Below are 22,021 nucleotides of genomic sequence, written 5' to 3'. Positions count from 1 at the left end.
TTCTGGAACAGAGTGATCAGAACGGAAATTTGACAATACTTAAATTATTTCAATCCCAATGCTGTTAATAATCAGAGGCCTGATTCTGCCACGCTCATTTACATCAACTAGTAGTTTATTTCATGAGTAGTGCTCATGTAGTAAGATAATTCCACGTAAGTGTGATGGCCACCATCTTGGCCGATGCACTGGGGACCTCCAGAATTAAGAGCATGAGATGCTACAACTTAAGCTAAAGAAACAAGGCTCTGTAGCTGGGGACTGTCACAGCCCATATGCTCTGTGGCGCAGTAGAGAGTAGGACCTGTAACACACACTCACTGGTGGGTTACAGAAGGGTGGGAAAATCTGGCCCCATGACTGGCTGTGTGGTTGTGCAACGGAAACAAAGGATACAAAAAGCCCTTCCTCTTTCTCATGTACCTACCAGCACAGCTGAAACAGCCAAGAACTTAGTCCTCAAACGCAAGGGCTGAAGGAGTGCTAGCAGCACCGGTACCAATACAAAATCCAAAGGGGCCAGAATTAGGCCTGATGCCTTTCTGCACAGGCTGTTGGGTGTAGCCAACATAGCCAGCCCTATAACTCTAAAAAGGAAATGCAGGAGCCACAACTGAACTTCCAGCCAGAACCGGTGTGTGCTCCACCACTAGAGGCCCTGATGCAGCAAGCTACCCCTATTCAGCAAAGCATTATGCTTAACAAGTTTTTGCTTGAATCCCACTAAAGTAAACAGGATGTAAGCACATGCTGAAAGTTAAACATATGCTTATGCAATGTAGTTGTAGCTGTGTCCATCCCAGGATATTAGAGACAAGATGGATGAAGTAATATATTTTACTGGACCAACTTCTTATTGGTGAGAATGACAGGTTTCAGAGTAGCAGCCGTGTTAGTCTGTATTCGCAAAAAGAAAAGGAGGACTTGTGGCACCTTAGAGACTAACCAATTTATTTGAGCATAAGCTTTTGTGCTTCTCCGATGAAGTGAGCTGTAGCTCACGAAAGCTTATGCTCAAATAAATTGGTTAGTCTCTAAGGTGCCACTAGTACTCCTTTTCTTTTATTGGTGAGAATGACAGGCTTGTCACTCTCACCAGCCAAAGTTGGTCCAATAAAAGATATTACCTTACCCTCTTTGTCTCTCTAAGCATGTGCTTAGGTGGTCTAGCTGAATCAGGTTCAACTTAAGCATGTGCTTACCTCAGTCAGGACTCATTGAGGACTAGTTCTGATGCGGTACCCCTCAACACCCTATATACATGGCTGTACGTTCTAAAGGCATTGAGTCCTTGATGTTCTGCGACACAAAGGTAATCATTTCTGGCATAGGATTCCAAATAGTAAAATTAGAAGGAAAACTGTTTGAATGCATTAATCTCTGGCCAAATATTGCATAACACTAAATCCTGCGGGGAAACAGGCAAAGCTGATTGAAAGTGCATTTCAACTCAAATGATGTATGTGCTAGGGAAGTAGGCTGAGAAAACAGCTAAGATTTTTTGGGGCAGCTTCTGCCAATCCTGATTCACACCAGTTTAGAGCAAAATTTGACAAATATTATTGATAATAGATAACACCTTTATCTGAAGTTTACATTCTGTGTTCTAATCTAAAGTATCTTACACCACAACATTTTTGTCCAAAAGCTGGTGTAATTTAAACATTAGTGCAATAAAATGTGTAATTGTCTTTTCTGTTGACTTTTTCAAGGACCAGTATACAAAACATTTTTATTTTCAAAGAAAAAGTCTCCCTCTGGGACTAGAAAATATAACTCATTTAAACTTATGAAGCTATGAAAAAATACATTGGTGCATCAAGTGGAGACCTGCATTGTTTTCCAACTGGCTCATTAAGAGTCTGATTTTCGGATATGCCAAGTTCTCAGACCTCCAGTTCAAGTCAATGGGAGCTGCAGGTGCTCAGCATCTTTGAAAAGCAGGCCTTGTCAACTTCCAGTCCAAGGTTTTCAACAATTGCCAGCTAAAATTAGGCTCCTAGATCCATATTAAACAATAGGTATCCGTTTTTTAAAACCCTAGCCTTACTGCAAACACATTTTTGGAATAACTATAGCCATTCAATTTGCAGAAGTCTCTATTAAGAAACAAAAACAAAAAGAAGGAAGAAGGTGGTTTGCATTGCTAAGTGTATTTATTTCTCCAAACTGAAAGTAATTATTGTTTTCTGATTTGACTAACAGAAGATTTCGTAACCAAAAAACTTCTGGTCTCTGATGTTTAATGCATGCTGTGCTGGACATCCTGTGCAGCGAGCAATCTACATTGTATCCAGCTACCAATGTTTTGGTGCAGTGTCTTTGAAGATGAGTTAACTGTTTGAAGTGCAATATTAATTGAGTTAATACCTGAAAACATGCATTTCCATCCTGAAAAAACTATTCCCATGCTTATTTAAGAACATTACAGTAATAAATGGGCTGTTTTGACTTTTGATTTGTTATTTTATTTTATTGATGGTTCAAAATTAAGTAGTTTAATAGTTTTATAATAATTCCATTGCTATCAGATCTCTCTCCAATGTCTATATAAGTATTTCCCAAAAAGGATCACCACATTAGTCTCAGTCTTAATGACCTCTTGTAAAACAACAGATAATGAAAAGATAGCAGCATCCTGCATTGTATTGTGAACCTGTCAGATCTCAGAAGCTATAGCCGGTTCAGTCAATACCTAGACAGGACATCTCCAAGTGCTGTAGAATATAGCACTGGTATGAAGAATTCCACCTGTCTAGGTCAATATGGAATCGATGCCCAACAATGTGTCAGGGGCACAGTGCTGCTAAATGCGTCATCTTTCACATGAGCGGTAAAACTGACACTTGTGTGATCAGTAAGGATCCCATGGTGAATTTTGTAAAAGTAGGCGTTTTTTAACTCCAGTGATCTGGCCAGGCTCCAGATCAGCTAATTACATTTTAATCTAAGTGTTCCGGCACTTGCAATTAGACAATGTATTCTTCATCGCTTCCTACTCTGAACTGCTGCGCTATAAAACAGTTGCTGCATCCCATCTCAGAACTGGCCACATTTTAGTGGCCAGCAAATGACCCCTTATCTACATCACCAGGGTGTTGTGATACTTAAGCGTTCTATATATGATAGGGTTTTTATGTTGCCTTCCCCCCCCCCCATCACCAGAGCATCTACACGTGATCAGTAACAGAGTCCCTAGTGGTCTTAACTTTTGTAAAGTGTTTTGATATTTGGATAAAAATTGCTACATAAGAACAAAGGGTTATATTTTTAAAATACCAAATCAAGAGGCATCACAGTGAACTGGGTAGCTCTAGCGACTGTGGTTTTATGGAGCCTTTTACCCACAGGTGCTAGAACTAGGGATGCTGGGAGTGCTGCCAGATCCCCTGGCTTGAAGTGATTTCCATCATACACAGGGTTTACAGTTTGGTTCAATGATTCAAACAGCACCTCCACTATACAAATTGTTCCAGCACTCCTCCTTTCACCTTTGTGTTACTGGTACATGTCAGGTGAACAGTGACTAAAAGTTGTTACCTTCTGATGACCAATGGAATATATTAAATAAGATGGTGGCTCCATTTCCTCGTCAACAGATGATAAAACAAAGAGGCTGAGGACAAAATGAGCATGGAGATTGACATAAAAACCCTATCATATATAGAACGCTTAAGTATCACAACACCCTGGTGATGTAGATAAGGGGTCATTTGCTGGCCACTAAAATTCAGCCAGTTCTGAGATGGGATGCAGAAACTGTTTTACTTAGATGAGGCCCCTCCATTTCATGGTTGGCAGAGGAAAGTTTGTGCTACAACTTCCAGGCTGTACCTGTTCTCTGAATAAAAAGACTCTAGGGCTGTTGGTCTGGCACCTCTCACCAGTATTCAGGTGACAATCAGAATATTCCATACAACTGCAGCATAAAAGAATGGGCCCCAGCCACACTATTCAGTAGGATATATTTGGTCACAAAGATTTCAATATAGCCTATCCACAGTCACACAGGAGTAAGTACCATGTAGCAATAAATAATGATGTACAGATTGAATAGACAATGTACAAAGCCAGTAAGGAACAAAAAGTTCAAAGACTTAAAGGACTTTTACAAAATAAATTCCAAGACTCTTTACAACTGGAATTTCTGGGATTATGGTCAGATTTTCATCATAACTTGTTCACTTGAAGGCCAGAGGCAAAATGCACACAGCTGCACGTAAGCATTTATACTGTTTTAGTTCTTGGTATCCGAATTGCTAAGTCACAAAACCTTCTTTTCATCCCTAAACATCTTTACAGACAAAGGGAGCAGTTCAGCATTGTCATTAATTCCTGTCCATGGCTTGTTCCTTCATTAAGCCCAGCCTGGTCATGTCTCTGCATATGATGTCCTGACATCTAGCTGATGGTCAGATCTAGTTTGGACTGAGCTTGGTTGTGTGCACTTTCTTTGGCATCCTACCAGCTTACCATCTGCTTGTCTTCTGCAGTGTCCCGAGGTGTAGCAGAGCCGGAACATCATTCTGGCACTTTTGCTGCACAGAGGATGCTATTTTTCTTTCAAAATGGCACCCTCCGCACAGTGTCATCTCACACTTACCATAGGTGCAAGGTCACGCCACCTGGAAGATACCATTTTGGAGAGCCAAATGGCATCCTCCACACATTTGTGTGAGGTCACTCCAGTGGGGGTGTTCCAGTAGTGTACAGCTCATTCAGGACTATACCACTGACAGCGTCCCCATCATTGCAATCTTTTTGGTTCTAGCCAAACCTGTACCCTGATTTCACATCCCGCTCTCCTAACATCATTTTTCTTAAGCTCCTTCTACTTTACACCTATCATCTTTCAAAGAACTCTGACCTCTACTTCCTCCAGCCTTCTGAGGTCTGTTTCATTTAATGCAGCTGCTCCCAGACCATAGAGTAATGTTGTTAGTACACTGCTTTGATAAATTTTCACTTTGGTCCAAACAATGTTTTTATCAGTCCATAATTTCATCTGTTTCTGTGCAACACTCATAGCTAAGACACACCTCCTTTTAACTTCCATTGGCACTAATCAAGCTTCCTGGGTACATACAAGATTTTACAGGTTCTATGACTTCAGGACTGATATATTTCAACACTATCTGTTGTTCCTTTTCCAACATGCAACCACTTGATCTTCTTGGCATTAATTGTAAGTCCTAGTTGACTACACCAATTCTCCAAAGTAGAGAAGAGAATATCTTACACCATTTGACTTGAGCCAGTTGCTTCAATTTTCCACCAATTCTTATAACTTTTAGTACTTAGCTTTTATAATTGCAGTTATCTGGAACTCCATATGACTTTGCTACTTTCCATAATGCTTCCCTCCAAACTGAATCAAATGCTTGTGAAGTCAATGAAAACTGCAAACATCTTTAAAACCCATTTTCATTTTCCCCCACCATCAACTATCTGAGCATGAATATCTGATTAATGCAACTTTGGCCTGGTCTAAACCCACGCTGTTCCTTGCCTATTTCCTCTAAAATTGGCCTTAATCTGTTAACTGCTTTCATCATGATTTTTCCCAGTACTGACATCAATATAATTAATGGGGATCATCAGTAACTCCTTTCTTCATGATTGTCTAAAGGCAGTAGTTGTACCATTCAGCTAGTATCTCTTCTTGCCCCCATACCTTCTTGAATATTTTTTCTAATGCTCTGATAGCACTCGTCCCACCAGCTTTTAGCAGCTCAGCAGTTATATTGTATATTCCTGCAGCTCTCATTTTCTAATTGCTTCACTGCTCTTCCTATTTCTTCTTCTGATTACAGTTCAGTGCTGATATCCACACTGCCTTGCAAGTTGCTCTGTTTTCTAGGATGTCTAAAATGCTTGCATCTGGATCAGTGACAGGGTTCAGCACTTTTTCAAAATGCTCCTTCCATACTCTCAGCATCTATTTGGCATTTGTTCTCAGTTCACCGGTAGTCTTTTTTACTGCATTCATCATTGGCCTGATTGTGTTTCCATGCAATTTAACCTTTTTGTATATTATTTTCTTCATGCCTCCTCTAGTTTTTGAGCCCCTTCCTTCCAAAACTTTTGCTTGTCCAATCGTTGTGATTTATGCACTGCTTTGTGCAATGCTTTTGGAAGGCAAGCTGAAGAGGGTGGAACTGCTGATACCTGTTCCTAGCATGCCAGTAGGCTATGGCATGGCATTCCCATGACCTGGACAGGGCAGACTGGCCCAACAAGACATTACATCTGAAACTCACTTGTTATAGAAACAGTACTGCGAACCAAACAGATTTATATGGATTCTGATCCACTAGCAAATAGAAATGGTCATAGATTTCAGATAACGGCTAAACACATTACACATATTGCGAGCGGGAATGATAGAACTCTATTTGCGTCAGGCCAGGCTCAGCTAGTAACAGAGGAGTTAAGGAAGTTACAAGTTTCCCTTAAAAACAACAAGGAGTCTGGTGGCACCTTAAAAACTAACAGATTTATTTGAGCATAAGCTTTTGTGGGTAAAAACCCCACTTCTTCAGATGCACTTCAGACCCACGAAAGCCTATGCTGAAATAATCTGTTAGTCTTTAAGGTGCCACCGGACTCCTTGTTGTTTTTGTGGATACAGACTAACATGGCTATCCTCTGATACTTGTCACAAGTTTCCCTTGCTGCCACACAGGAGATGCATTGCCTAGGTACAGGAAAGTCGACACTTGGAAATTACACTGTCCTTTACTCTGGACATTCAAGTGGGCAAGTGAAGCATAGAGATAAGGTTGCTACAGCAGTGGGCAAGAGAACAGCAACTTCATCGAACAGCTGGAAACTGGTGTCTGAGCAGATTGTCATAGCAAGGTTTACTACTACCTACAATAAACCATGCAAAACTGTGATCTGCTGTTACATACACAAACAAAAGCAGGAGAAGAGGAAGAGAAGGACAGATTTATCAACAGCTAGATAGCATTGTAGATGAGATTCCTGATCAAGCTATGATCCTAATAACGGGAGATATGAATGCAAAGATTTGTGGCAGATATGGTAAGCAAATGAACAGAGCTGGACCACATGGCATTAGGATAGCAAACAATAATAGAGAAAGGTAAGAACTTGCTATAACAGGGGTTCTCAAAAACTTCATTGCACCACGACTCCCTTCTGACAACAAAAGTTACTATGCGACCCCAGGAGGGGGGCCAAAGCTTCAGCCCACCCAAGACCTGGCTCCCCCGGGCCAAAAGGGGCCAAAGTTGAAACCCAAGGGCTTCAGGCCTGGATGGGAGGGGCCTGTAACCTGAGCCCAGGGCTGAAGTCCAAGCCTGAGCCCTGCGCAGGTCTCAGACTTGGGCTTCAGCCCCAGGGCCCCAACAAGTCTAACGCCAGCCCTGGTTACCCCATTAAAAAGGGGTCCTGACCCACAGTTTGAGAACCACTGTGCTATAACATGCACTGATTATTGGTGATACTTGGTTTCCTCACAAAGACATGCACAAGGTTACATGGAACTCAGCAGAAGACGGTTAAACCACAAACCAGACTGACCACATGTCAGGAGACCAGGTTGTAGGCAGTCAGGCATCGTGGTCAGAGTGGGGAGTCATGCCTAGTGGTGAGAGTCCAAATGCCAGAACCAGGGATTGAGACAGGGCCAAAACCAAGAAGCAGGTCCAAAGACCAGAACTAGAGTCAGAATCCAAATGCCAGAGCCAAGAATCAAGACAGAGTCAGAGTCAGGAATCAGAGCTGAGGGTCTGAACCAGATCATCAGGGGCATGGAAGACAGGAGTGGGCCGGTTCTGAGGCAGGAGCAAGGCTGGGTGTAGGATGGATCTGGGCTGAAGCTGTGGAGGAGCAGAGCAAAAGCAGGGCTTAGTGAGAGCTGAGCACAGGGAGGCAGAGAATCCATGGGCACTGAGCACCCAGCAAGCTACTGCTGCTGCTGAGTTTAAGAACCAGCCTGCTAACTTCTTCAGCCAATTAGGCAGGGTGGTCCATCAAGCTGCCTAGCTAGCTTGTTAGGGTGCCAAGAATATGGCGCAGCTGAGGGCCTTACTCCTGACACCACATTGTTATCAGTAAAAAGCACAGACAATCACCACTGGCACTAACCTCCGATGTGGCAGTGATCATAAACTACTGGTGGGAAAGGTTACAATTAAGTTAAAGTCCGAGAAAATGATGGGTGCAACTGGAGCCAAATTTGATCTTGATAAATTAAAGGATAACTTATGAGGGAGGCATACAAAGTAGTACTTGGGGGTATTTCAGGCCATTACTCTGCAGTGAAGAAATCTCACTACAGAATGGATGGGAACTATTCAAGGACACAACACAAAATGCAGTGGAGGAAGTAACTGGAAATTGTAAGCAAATAGAGGAAAGCTGGTCAAGTCTGTGAAAGAAGAATACTAAAGGAAAAATGTAAACAAGCTAAGACTGCTGAGAAAGTGGAAGAAGTAAAAGCATTGCACAAAGCAGTGAAGAAATCACAAAAGCATCTCAATCCTATTATTGTCAGTGGAATTAGAGAGCAATTTCCGTGTGTGGGTGTGAGCGCACACACACAACACATTAATGATATGGGTTAAAATTTGACCAGATTCTGATCTCACCTAAGTCACGATTCTACAGAAGTCAAGCATGCACTCAAGGCGCCCCTCCTCAGGACTTCAATGGGACCCAAGCACTTTCCTGACTAGAAGTGCTTTTTGGAATCAGGGCCTTTAAGTCCAGGGTAGCAGGGTGCAGTCTCTGAACCTTCCCCCCTGTGCTGAAACATGCTCCTGCAGACACCTTTCCTCCGTTCCTCTCCTTTGTCTTCACCATCCCACACATCTTTCAGCACACTCAGCTACTGAGGTGACTTTAGCCCTGTACTAAGTCACATAACAGTCAACCCTTCCAGGGGATTAAAGTCCAAACAAACCAAAAATAAAATCTTCTGCTCCTCTTGAGCTAAGCAATCCAGCCCTGTCATAAAAATAAAGGGAAGAGTAACCACTTTTCTGTATACAGTGCTATAAAATCCCTCCTGGCAAGAGGCAAAACCCTTTCACCTGTAAAGGGTTAAGAAGCTAAGATAACCTCGCTGGCACCTGACCAAAATGACCAATGAGGAGACAAGATACTTTCAACTCTGGAGTGGGGGGAAACAAAGGGTTCGTCTTTGCCATGATGCTTTTGCCGGGAACGGATCAGGAATGCAGTCTCAGAACTTCTGTTAGTTAGTAAGTAATCTAGCTAGAAATTCGTTAGATTTCCTTCTGTTTAATGGCTGGTAAAATAAACTGTGCTGGATGAAATGTATATTCCTGTTTTTGTGTCTTTTTGTAACTTAAGGTTTTGCCTAGAGGGATTCTCTATGTTTTGAATCTGATTACTCTGTAAGGTATTTACCATCCTGATTTTACAGAGGTGATTCTTTTACCTTTTTTTTAATTAAAATTCTTCTTTCAAGAACCTGATTGCTTTTTCCTTGTTCTTAAGATCCAAGGGTTTGGGTCTGTGTTCACCTGTACAAATTGGTGAGGATTTTTATCAAGCCTTCCCCAGGAAAGGGGGTGTAGGGTTTGGGGGGATATTTTGGGGAAAGATGTCTCCAAGTGGGCTCTTTCCCTGTTCTTTGTTTAACACGCTTGGTGGTGGCAGCATAGGGTTCAAGGACAAGGCAAAGTTTGTACCTTGGGGAAGTTTTTAACCTAAACTGGTCAGAATAAGCTTAGGGGGTCTTTCATGCAGGTCCCCACATCTGTACCTTAGAGTTCAGAGTGGGGAAGGAACCTTGACAACCCCTCTTGGGGGCTGTTCAGTTTCTGTCGTTTTATACTCTCTCTGGAATCCCTCCCCAGCCTGGGTCTTCCCTAGGGTTTCCAGGTGTCTGGTTTTCGACCGATGGGGGCGGGAAGAGAAGTGGGGGACAGAGCCACGAGGGAAGAGGCAAAGCAGGGCAGGGCCTTAGGTGGGAAGAGGTAGAGCAGGGGAGGTTCGCTCAGTGTCCGGTTTTCACAGATTGGAAAGTTGGCTACCTTAGTCCTCTCCCCTACATCAGGGGCATCTGTTAGAGACCTCCTGCTCCTTGTAATGCATCCCCATTCTAGCTGTCCTCCTCAGCTGAGCTTTTGTTTTACATATGCCAGGTGCTCTTCATCAGGCCCTACAGCTTCAGCTGGGAGGCAGCTAACTACTCTCTGGTGAGGCTGGGTCCATCTCCTCTTAAAAGGCCAGTCACCTTGTGACACTGAGAAACTAAGAGATTATTAGTGTTTTTAATTTTTAGCCTAGCCAATGTAGTTTCAGGTACTATTTTTATCTAAATTACAGAGAAGAGCTTTGTTTTGCTGTCTTCTCAGCTGATCAATAAAAACACAGGGGAGATGCATTTCTGGAAGGTACTCAGTACAATTACGAAAGCTGTACAAGAACCAGAGCAGATCAGAGAAATAACAGAATGCTGGAAATATAAAACTGTAAACTATTTTGACTTGGTACATGTTATATAGCCAAACTACCCCATAACAAAAATGTAATTTTATTTTAACATTTTAATTTACTAGAGGCTCTTGATGAGGCTTGGTCACAGAGAACAAAAGTGAGTGAAAAGAAGATAGGATGGTTTTGTGGTTAAAGCACTGGCATGGGACTCAGGAATCTGAATTCAGCTCCCAGCTCTGCCACAAACTGTCTGTATGATCTTGGATAAATTACTTAATCTCTCTGTGCTTCAACTCCCCATCTTCAAAACTGAGATAACACAGCACAGTGGTGCTGTGACAAAATATTCATTATTTGTGATGCAGTCAGCTGTCACTTTAATGGAGCTATACAATGACCTACATAAATAGAAATTATTCTCCTCTAATTCATGAGTTTGCTAGCAAGGAATGACACTTTTTCATGCTTTCTAGTCTATAAAAGTCCTACACACATTCCACTCTTTAAAATAAGGCATGCTTTCCTTAACTTTTATATTTTTCCTCCACAAAAATGTTAACATCATCTTTAACTTTATAGGTATCATGAAAAAACTCTGAAGAAATACTCTTGCAAAATTAGTCATGGAAGGACTTCTAAAGATTTTTTTTCTCTGCTATTCTTATAAAACAGCCATTCTCAAACTGTGGGTTGCAACCCCATTTTAATGGGGTTGTCAGGGCTGGCGTAAGACTTGCTGGGCCCCAGGGCCAAAGCCCAAGACCCACCGCCCAGGGATGGAGTCAAAGCCTGAGGGCTTCAGCCCTGAGTGGCGAGACTCAGGTTACAGGCCTTCCACCTTAGGCTGAAGCCCTTGGGCTTCAGCTTTCCTCCCACCCCCAGCTCGGGGCAGGAGAGTTCAGGCTTTGGTCCCCCCCTCCTGGGGTTGTGTAGTAATTTTCATTGTCAGAAGGGGGTCACAATGTAATGAAGTTTGAGAACCTGTTATACAGTATATTTAGCTCTACAGAAGACAGAAGAATGACTACAATTCAGTCATATAGTATAATAGCGAGTGATGTACAACGCTCTCAAGTACGCAGAGAAATTTCACAATCCTTTCACGTTGCACATCTTTTGTTCTGATTGCTTAATGGCATGAAACAACAACAACAGACTACAATAGTCTGAAGAACCAATGCCAATTTAAACAGGGTGTGCAAAGTATGAAAACTGCAATCCTGGTTCAAAATATTCTTAAGAAGGATGAAGAAAGAGGATATTTGCACCTAATTATTGTTCTCGATCAACAATATATTGCCCTATTGATGAGGAGAACAAACTTACATTTTGTTACTGAGGCCTAAGTGACCCACTTGAAACTGTTATTGAGAAAAGGTTACTTATTTAATGATTCCAATAAGATTTGCTTATATACAGTTTTGTTTGCTTCTGTCCTTAGCAGCCTTTATCCACTCTTGTCATAAACATAAAGGGAAGGGTAACCACCTTTCTGTATACAGAACTATAAAATCCCTCCTGACCAGAGACAAAACCCTTTCACCTGTAAAGGGTTAAGAAGCTAGGATAACCTCACTGGCACCTGACCAAAATGACCAATAAGGAGACAAGTTACTTTCAAAGCTGGAGGGGGGGAACAAAGGGTCCGTCTGTCTGTGTGAGGCTTTTGCTGGGACCAGGTCAGGAATGCTCTTCAGAACTTCTGTTAAATTAGTAAGTAATCGAGCTAGAAATGCATGAGATTTTCTTTTGTTTAATGGCTGGTAAAATAGCTGTGCTGAATGGAATGTATATTCCTGGTTTTGTGTCTTTTTGTAACTTAAGGTTTTGCCTAGAGGGATTCTCTATGTTTTGAATCTGATTACTCTGTAAGGTATTTACCATCCTGATTTTACAGAGGTGATTCTTTTACCTTTTCTTTAATTAAAATTCTTCTTTTAAGAACCTGATTGCTTTTTCCTTGTTCTTAAGATCCAAGGGTTTGGGTCTGTGTTCACCTGTACAAATTGGTGAGGATTTTTATCAAGCCTTCCCCAGGAAAGGGGGTGTAGGGCTTGGGGGGATATTTGGAGAGGGGGGGAAAGACGTTTCCAAGTGGGCTCTTTCCCTGTTCTTTGTTTAACACGCTTGGTGGTGGCAGCATAGGGTTCAAGGACAAGGCAAAGTCTGTACCTTGGGGAAGTTTTTAACCTAAGCTGGTCAAAATAAGCTTAGGGGGTCTTTCATGCAGGTCCCCACATCTGTACCCTAGTTCAGAGTGGGGAAGGAACCTTGACAACTCTTAACACTTTCAGTTACACCCTCATTTCCATGGGTACATGCATACACACACAAATGCACACGCTAGTTGTTCCAGCATTCTCTTCAAATGTTTACAGCTACAACATAGGTTCCTTTTATGTACAACCTAGCTAGTCTCTCTGTATATCACTATGATATGACAATATCCCCTTCACACACCTCTTAGCCACCCAATATTTTCTCCAGTCTTCTATAACACTACTACATAGAGCATACTCAAACATAACATGGCCCCAATCCTGTATTAAGCTTGGGCAGGAGGACCCTTGCCCCCATGTGCAGCTCATTGTAGGATCAAGGCCTAGAAAGTGGCCTCCAACCTTTTTAAGCACAAGATCACTTTTTGAATTTAAGTGCAACCCAGGATCTACCCCTTCCCTTCCCTGAGGCAGGGGGTTGGTGTGCAGGAGGGGGTGTGGACTCTGGGCTGAGGCCAAGGGGTTCAGAGTGGGGGGGACGACTCTGGGCTGAGCCAGGGACAGGGAGTTGGGGTGTAGGAGGTAGTGAGGGGTGCAAGCTCTGGGAGGGAGTTTGGATGCACGAGGAGTCTCTAGGATGGGACAGAGGGTTGGGGTGTGCAAGAGGGGTTGGGGTGTAGGCTCCAGGAGGGGGCTGAGGGCTGGGGCAGGGGGTTGTGGTATGGAAGGGGTGCAGGCTCCCACTGGGCGGCACTTACCTTGGGCAGCGGCACAGCAGGGCTAAGGCAAGTTCCCTGCCTGCCCCAGCCCCGCACCACTCCCAGAAGCTGCTGGCATGTCCCTGCAGCCCCTGGGGAAAGGGGGGCACGTGGCTCTGGGCGCTGCCCCTCCCTACAGGTCAATGGGAGCTACAGAGGCAGTGCCTACAGGCGGGAGCAGCACACGGAGACCCCCTCCTCCCCACGGAGGGATGTGCCAGCCAATTCAGGAGCAGAGTGGGGCCAGGGCAGGCCGGGAGCCTGCCTTAGCCCTGCTGCCACACTGGACTTTTAGCAGCCGGAGACTGCTATTGACTGGCAGAGGCTCTGCGATCAACCAGTCAATCGCGATCTACTGGTTGGTGACTACTGGCCTAGAACTTTCCAAGATCGCTTTGCTGCTGTTAGTAGTAGTAGTAGAGAAAAGAAAAATACTCTGTAATATATTTCCCCATATCTTTCATAAACACTGGCTTTCCTAAAATCAATCAGCACTCATGGGAAAACACAATTTGCAGATAAATCTTTTCTAACATGGCACTGGCTCCTTTAACTATTTTCTTAATCTGTGACACATTTTAAAAAATTCATTCATATAACACTATCTCATGTAGGCCAACACAAACTGCCTCCTGTATTGCATCATTTAATGCAACATCTCATGTAAACAGGCAAGACTAGGAAGAGCTGACTCAATGCAATGGCAGTCAGGCCAGGTGAAGGAAGAGTAGAACAAAAGAGAATGGCAGGCGGCATTCTCAAACTCAAAACAATATTTAAAAAAGAAAAGAGAGAATTCAAAGTTTCAGCAACAAAACAAAAAACAGGAGAAAATGGTAGAAGTAGGGGGGAAAATGCGATGTCTTTCTTAGTATACTTGCAATGGAGGAAACCCAACTCAGGCCGAGATGGCAGACACCAAGACTTAGGGTCTTAGGCCCAGAAAGAAAATTCAGTGGATGTTAGAAGCCTAAATACCTTTATGGATCTGGGCCCTAATCCTGAAAAATGATCCACACACGTAGATCTGTGTGTCTATATTTGTTTCAGTGGTACTCTACACAGATAGAAGGAATCAAGAGAGCTCCACCCAGGTGGATCAGACACACACATACATGCATGCATACAAAGTACCCAGAGAGTTTGTTTGTTCTTTTAAAGAAATGATGTAACACACATAAAGCTTACTCAAAGGAAGGGACCCATCCTAGACGCAAGCCATAAAAATGTGTAGTAATACATGCCTGGAGAGTCAAATTGTAGGAATATAATCATTGGGAAATACAACTTAAAATAGTTTTATTTCCCAACATTCCTGATGTTTGTGGTGCACACTGAGGCAGGGAGTAGCTAGCATTTTGAAATGTACTCATACACTTGCTGATCTGTTGCTCTCAATCTACATTCTATATCCATAAACTCCCAAGGCCGGCATGCGAGATGCTAAGCAATGAGCAAAAGGCTGAGTGTCATCAACTTCCACTGTCTTCAGTTGTAGATGCTGAGAATTTCTCAGGACAAGGTTCCATGTGATTACCAACCAGTGTGGCCAACTTTTTCAGTTTTTGTTGTTGTTGCTCAAAGCCCTAGCTCTTGGATTCATGATTATGTGTGACTCAGTTTTTGCCTTTAAAAAGTAAGTTTCTAGCCCTCATGATTGCAGAGAAAAGCTTGAAAATATGACCTGAGGTCACCTGAAAGGCTAAAAATTTAAAAATTAAAGAGTCCAAGATTAAATTATTTCTTTAAAATCTCATAATTTTTAAGCCAAACTAATGATTTTTTTGAGGCCTGACCTGTGATTTTTGTAATGCTTGGGTTTGGAAATACTGCTAACATTGTAGATGCAATTATATGCTGAGCCCTTGCAGTGCATTAAAAGGCCTGATCAGTGCTATCCCACAAGAAATATTGCCTTCAGACTGGACAGAAGGACCTGTGGGATCAAGTTCCCATACTGAGAGAGAACCTGAATGGAGCAGGCAGACAGGGTATATCTACACCAGGGGTTCTCACCAGGTTGGGACCCCTGGTGGGGGGGGGGAGAGGCGAGTTATCAACCTCCACCCCAACCCCTGCTTGCCTCCAGCATTTATAATGGTGTTTAACCTAATGGGGCGGGGGGGGGGGGGTCGCACTCAGAGGCTTGCAATGTGAAAAAAAGTAAAAAAAAGTTTTAGACCTACTGGGCTACACAGCAGTTTGCAGCCACCCTCTCAGCCTCATCAACAGACTTCGGCTAGCAGGAATCAGGCCTAGTGCTCTACAAAGAGCTGTACACAGCCAGCGCTTTGAAGTTGTGGCTTGGGCTGGAGATGTGGCTCTGAAACCCAGCGGACAGAGACTTCAGAGCTGGAGCCCAGCCCACACCAAAAGTACTAGCTGTAACACAGCTATTTTGAGAGACCTGGCACCCTGACTGGGAGGCTGGCTCCAGAACGCTGTGTAGACACACCCGCAAAGGCCGAGTAGCAGGCAGCACTCAGCTGATCCTCGCTGGCCAGCTGCCTTCCAGGGTTGGCTGACTTCATGGGGGTGGAAATCAAGGACTGAGGTGTGGTGGTTTCAGAGTAGCAGCCCTGTTAGTCTGTATTCGCAAAAAGAAAAGGAGTACGTGTGGCACCTTAGAGACTAACCAATTTATTTGAGCATAAGCTGTAGCTCACGGAAGCTCATGCTCTAATAAATCGGTTCGTCCCTAAGGTGCCACAAGTCCTCCTTTTCTTTCCGAGGTGTGGAGGGGACTGACAAGCCTCCAGCGGGGCTGGTCGGGCGGGACGGTGGTGGAGGGAGGGAAGGCTGGCTCCCGCCAGGCAGAGCGGAGAGGAAGTTTCCAAGGAGAGGGGCTGCATTCACCCTGAATCCTGCCCCGAGGGAATGAATTCTGCACCCCCGGCCCCGTGCCCACCTGCCTGTGGCCACGTCCCCAACGCGGCTGGGGCACATCGGGGGGGGGGAGCAGAGCGGGAACGCAGCCCCCAGCCCCAAGGGGACGCGCCGCACGTGGGAAGGCCACCGGCGGCCTCTCTCCCAGGCTCGGTCCCTAGTCCACAGGCCTGGGCCCGGCTCCCCGCAGCGGGGCGGGAACCGCTTCCTCCGCCCCCTGCCGCCGCTTCAGCCTGCCCCGCCCCGCCCCGCCGGGCCGCGCCCCTCCGCTCCCGCCAGCTCCACCACGTGAGCTGCCTGCCGCGGGGCCCCGCTCCCCGCCCGGCTGCTCGCAGAGAGGCGCGGAGCTGAGGCGGGCGCAGCCGGTCAGCGTCAGGCAGCAGCAGCAGCGCTCGGCCCTCGCCTCCTGCCCTGGGGGCTGCCTAGGGCTAGGCACGGGGCAGACCCCCTCCCCCCTTTCCCTCCCAGGACCATGAGACGCTCCGCGGGGGCTGCCAGCCTTTTGCACGCCGCGGCGCTGCTGCTCGCCGCCTCCTGTCTCGCCGCGCTCGGTAAGTCAGAGCCGTGGGTAACGGTGCGCCCAGGAGGGGCTTTGCCCTGCGGGCCGCCGCCGTGCCCCGAGTGGGACCCGAACCGCCCCCTGCCGGGCCCCGACGGCTGCTCCCCTCCCACGTGGGTGAAGGGCCCCTGGCAGAGCAAATCACCGGGGAGACCTAGCGGTCTGGCGAGTGCCCCTTGGAGGGGCTGCCCGGACATTGGAAGTGGCCTTAGCTCACCTAGCTCAGTGTTCCTCAACCTTTTCAGAAAGCAGGGACCGGCTTGCTGCCTTCCTAAACTGTGTCCGAGAGATGCCAAGGACCGGTTGCTCAGAAACCTAGCCCTTCGTCCTGGCACAGCTGCCTCGCCGCTGTTCGGGTATCGCTGTACTGAGGTCCCAGTTAAAACGGTCTTGTAATTCCGAAGCCTGGGATAGCCTGGAGAGATGTAAATCCAGCTTTCATTAGAGTCCCGGGAGCCTCTGGTCATGCAGGCTTATAAAAGCATGTTTTCATACCACACGGATACTAATGGGCTGTTAGTCTCTAACTAGAGCAGTCATCATCTTTGTTTTGCACACTGGGGCTTTTTAAGATAAGGGATCAAATACAGGTATAGTAGAAGTGCGTTGTGCCTTTCAAAGACACTTGCAAAAGATGCTTTTCACCATTCTAGGATGATCTGATCTAAGGCGTAGATGGCTACTTTATGTCAAAATCACACTTTGCAATCAGTATTACAGTTTTACAGTGTGCAGAAAGATTTATGATCTGCATTTACTGAGTGATGGTATCATATTTATTGGCTCAGTTGTGCACATCTTATCCACTCTGTAAGTGATGACATGCTAAGCTATGTCCAAATAGAAGTTTTACTCCCTTAGGGAGGGAGGGAATGGACCAGGTTTGCCTTTACCCTCAGGCAATGGCCACTTCAGATGGATTAGCTAAAGTACAAAAAGAAAAGGAGTACTTGTGGCACCTTAGAGACTAACCAATTTATTTGAGCATAAGCTTTCGTGAACTACAGCTCACTTCATCGGAATGCATCCGATGAAGTGAGCTGTAGCTCACGAAAGCTTATGCTCAAATAAATTGAGCTTATGCTCTCAATCCATAACTCTGATTCCTCTAAAGGAGACCTCCAACAAAACGGGAGACAAGATTTGACATTTTTGATACTGCTAAAGTGAAAAAACAAGTGGAACCCCTTCCCTTTCTTTCCTTAAAAAAAATTCCCATAAACCTTCTTGTATATTGCAAGAAAGCAGAAAAGGAAACAACTCCCCTAGATTTTGTTTTCTTGTTCAGCTTTGAATTCCACTATCCCCTTTTCCCTTCAACAAAGAAAAATACTAATTTATGTGGACACAAAATAGGGAGAGAAGATACTCATATAGGAGATCAGTACAATCAAAACCATAGCTGACAGAAGCAACTGGAACAATGGAACAAGGTGCCTAGATCAAGGTCCTTCTAGTGAACTATCCTAGGGGCCTACACTAGATGTCAGAGAAGGGAGAGGAGGGAGCCATAATATTCCTGGCTGGTTGTGTAGTATAGTGTCATAAATTTGGGGAGGGAGGAAATAGTTTTCCCGATCTCAGCTGAAGATCAGCAAATGCCCTAAGGCGGTGCTACATTTATGGCAAGACTGGTATCTGCTGCTCTTTCTGCAGTTGTGGGATTACTCTTCTATGTAAGGAAGGGCCCTTTTTTGTCTTGCACTGGTCTGGTGCTTATAATAATGTTTCCTTCAAGTGGCTGATCCCTGCAAGTATACAGATTGCTGCCGTCTCACATCAGATGAGTTCTTTAACTCAAGTTGTGAAAGCACCAGATTCAGTCCACACTGATAATAACCCTCTGAAAACACTTACCATAAGGATGGCTGTAAAAAGCTAGACAGATAGAATCCCAGAAAATTACTTTCAAGGAGTCCCACACAAACACAACAATTTTGTTTAAATAGGTAACCAAAATAATCCGCAAAAAAGCATCCTGACATCAGAAACTAAAGTGAAATATCACTTGGTCTAGCAATCCTGAATTGTTTCTCGTCTTACAGATACAGTCAGTTAAAAAAAACAAACCAAAAAAAAAAAACCGAGGAGTACTTGTGGCACCTTAGAGACTAACTAACAAATTTATTTGAGCATAAAACTTATGCTCAAATAAATTTGTTAGTCTCTAAGGTGCCACAAGTACTCCTCGGTGTGGTTTTTTTTGTTTTTGTTTTGTTTTGCTGATACAGACTAACATGGCTACCACTCTGAAACAGTTAGTAAAAGTTTTTACACTGAGTTTACTTTGGTGAAACTGCAATGAAAAATAGAATTAAAAAAGCAGGTGGAGGAATATGACAGGCTTTCAAGTCTCCATTTCAGTAGAAAACAACTCTCCCTTGGATAAAAAAATGCTCTTCTGAAGGAACATATGCCGTATCCTGTCTATTGTCTTTTTTTAATGCATTATGACCCTGTCATACAATGAAACACTGCAGGAGGTTCTGTTTTACCTAAGGAACAGCATGATTTGTCTTTGTAAACCAATATAAAACCCTGGTAAGCAAGCTGACTGGCAAATATTGGTTAAATGTTGAAAGAAAATAGTTCTGTTTTTATTATCTGTATTTTCCATGAACTGTAAAGTAGCATTTTCTTTTTTGAGAAATGTGATATTTATGAGCTGTGCTTAACTGACTGTGTAAAAAAAATAAGCTATTAGCGCCTGATCCAAAGACATTGGAAAGATTCAGATGACTTCAGTGGGCTTTGGATCAGGCCGTTACTATGATATAGTGATGAAATTACAAGTTCTATTCCAAGACGAGTAACATAAAGGAACACTGTCAATGTAAAGACTTTTTTTTATATTAGGTAATTTTAAAACATTGTCAGTTGCTAATAGAGTACCCCTTAAATATTATGTTCTGACTTTTTAAAAATCTAAATTCTGTTCAAAAATGTTGTGCGGGTTTTTCTGCTTTCCTGTTGATGTTTGTCTATTTCAGGAAGGATGAAAATGATTCACTAGTTGACAGTACACTGGAAAGTGTGAAACTGACAGTACTCAAAATGCTGTCAAATACACAAAGTAAATGGGCCATGAGAAAATAGAGAGAAATAGGTTTTCAGACAGAATTGTGATTTCAAGTTGATCGTGTTTTTTTAATCTGCTACTAAGTTATGAATATGCGTCAAATATTTAAGGGGAAAATTTTATTAGAAAATTATGGTTTAAAAATAAAAATAAATCAATTTATGAATGTGTAAAATCCCAGAGATTCAGAGTTATGGTTGCATTTAAAAATAAAAAAGTGGAAATGCAGAGTTAAGTTATATCAGACAAAATTCTGCTCTGTGTTTGAGTCCTCATCCGCCCTACATCCAAAGATAGATAACTGAACATTGACACATTATAAACGTTCAACATTGGCAAAACCAGCCACATACCCCTACTGTACAATGCTATGCTTGACATATGCACATGTGCACTTGCTTGTGAGTTGCTGGTACCAAGCCCTGTGATTGCTCCTGTGATCATGGATTCTCAACTTGGGAGCTTAGGGCCCCAGAGTGGTCACAGCCACCTTCCCTTTCTTTATCTCTAGATGGGAGTGAGAAAGAGTGTCCCTCTCTCCAATGTTTTTATACCTAAGAGTGGCCATACTGAGTCAGACCAATGGTCCATCTAGCCCAGTATCTTGTCTTCTGAAAGTGGCTAGTGCCAGGTGCTTCAGAGGGAATGAACACAGCAGTGCAATTACCTCGTGATCCATCCCCTGTTATCCACTCCCAGCTTCTGGCAAACAGAGGCTAGGGACACCCAGAGCATGGGGTTGCACCCCTGACCATCTTGACTAAAAGCCATTCATGGACCTATCCTCCATGAACTTGTCTATTTCTTTTTTGAACACTGTTATAGTTTTGGCCTTCACAACATTCCCTGGCAACAAGTTCCACAGGTTGACTGTGTGTTGTGTGAAGAAGTACTTCCTTTAGTTTGTTTTAAACCTGTTGCCTATTAATTTCATTGGGTGTCCTCTGGTTCTTGTGTTAGGTGAAGGAGTGAATAACACTTCATTACTCACTTTCTCCACACCAGTCAAGATTTTATAGACTTCTTTCATATTCCCCCTTAGTCGTCTTTTTTCCAAGCTGAAAAGTCCCAGTCTTTTAAATCTTTTTTCATACAGAAGCTGTTCCGTTCCCCTAATCATTTTTGTTGTCCTTCTCTGTACTTTTTCCAATTCTAATATATCTTTTTTCTGTTGTAACATGGTGTCACAGTATCAGAAATTGTTCTGGTTAAACTTTGGAGTACCAGGGTCCTTGCATTCTGAGTTATGTTGGTAGAAGTTGAGTGACTCAGGGCTGAATCTAGCCTATTTTGTCATTGTCTCCTACCAGTTGCTTCAGTTTTGGTAAAGTTAGATTGGGATTCTGATGAAAACTAACTTCATCCTCACTAGCCATAATATGAGATTATATATAGCACCAGCTCTATGCAACACTTGGATTACTCCTACAGACTCATGTCCTGATCCTGCAAACGCTTCCACATATGCTTAACTTTAAGCGCAGGAGTAATCCTTCAGTCATTATTTCAATCATAACTTCAATCACAAAGTGCTGGTGAGTGATCTGCAGAGGAAAAGAGTCTATTATAGCCCCAACTGCAGAGCTTTAGCACACTCTCAGTTTGAGTGGCCATCACAGTTTAGGATCAGGGCCTTCTTTAATATGCAGAATAAAACACATTGTAAATTTTTCTCCTCTTCGTTTTATGCAAGTGACAGAACTGTACATATCTCAGACATTTTTGGCCCAGTGAAGCAATTCTGTTGCATTTTGTCTGTCTGTCTACCAGAGCCTGTGGTACAGTAGAACCTCAGAGTTGCAAACACCTCAGTAATGGAGGTTGTTCATAACTCAGAAATGTTTGTAACTCTGAAAAAATGGTATGGTTATTCTTTCAAAAGTTTAAAATTGAACATTGACTTAATGCGGCTTTGAAACTTTACTATGCAGAAGAAAAATGCTGCTTTTAACTGTCTTAATTTAAAAGAAACAAGCACAGAAACTGTTTCCTTACCTGTCAAATCTTTTTTTAAACTTTTCCTTTATTTTTTAGTAGTTTATGTTTAACACAGTACTGTACTGTACTTGCTGTGTGCTGTTGT

General features: G+C 43.6%; 1 protein-coding gene across 1 annotated transcript in view; it reads left to right on the top strand.

Annotated features, from left to right (window-relative positions):
• Nucleotides 1–16,578: 16,578 nt before the first annotated feature.
• TMEM123 (transmembrane protein 123) overlaps nucleotides 16,579–22,021 on the top strand; it is a 34,402-nt gene continuing 28,959 nt past the window's right edge. The window contains exon 1 of the mRNA XM_073338213.1: nucleotides 16,579–16,851. Within this exon, the coding sequence (XP_073194314.1) occupies nucleotides 16,773–16,851 (79 nt within the window). The 5' untranslated portion in view covers nucleotides 16,579–16,772. The remainder of the gene's footprint in view (nucleotides 16,852–22,021) is intronic.

This window comes from Lepidochelys kempii, chromosome 1 (assembly GCF_965140265.1).
Source record: "Lepidochelys kempii isolate rLepKem1 chromosome 1, rLepKem1.hap2, whole genome shotgun sequence".
NCBI lineage: Eukaryota > Metazoa > Chordata > Testudines > Cheloniidae > Lepidochelys > Lepidochelys kempii.
Note: the sequence above shows the minus strand (reverse complement) of the source record. Positions and strands in the feature narration are given on the sequence as shown.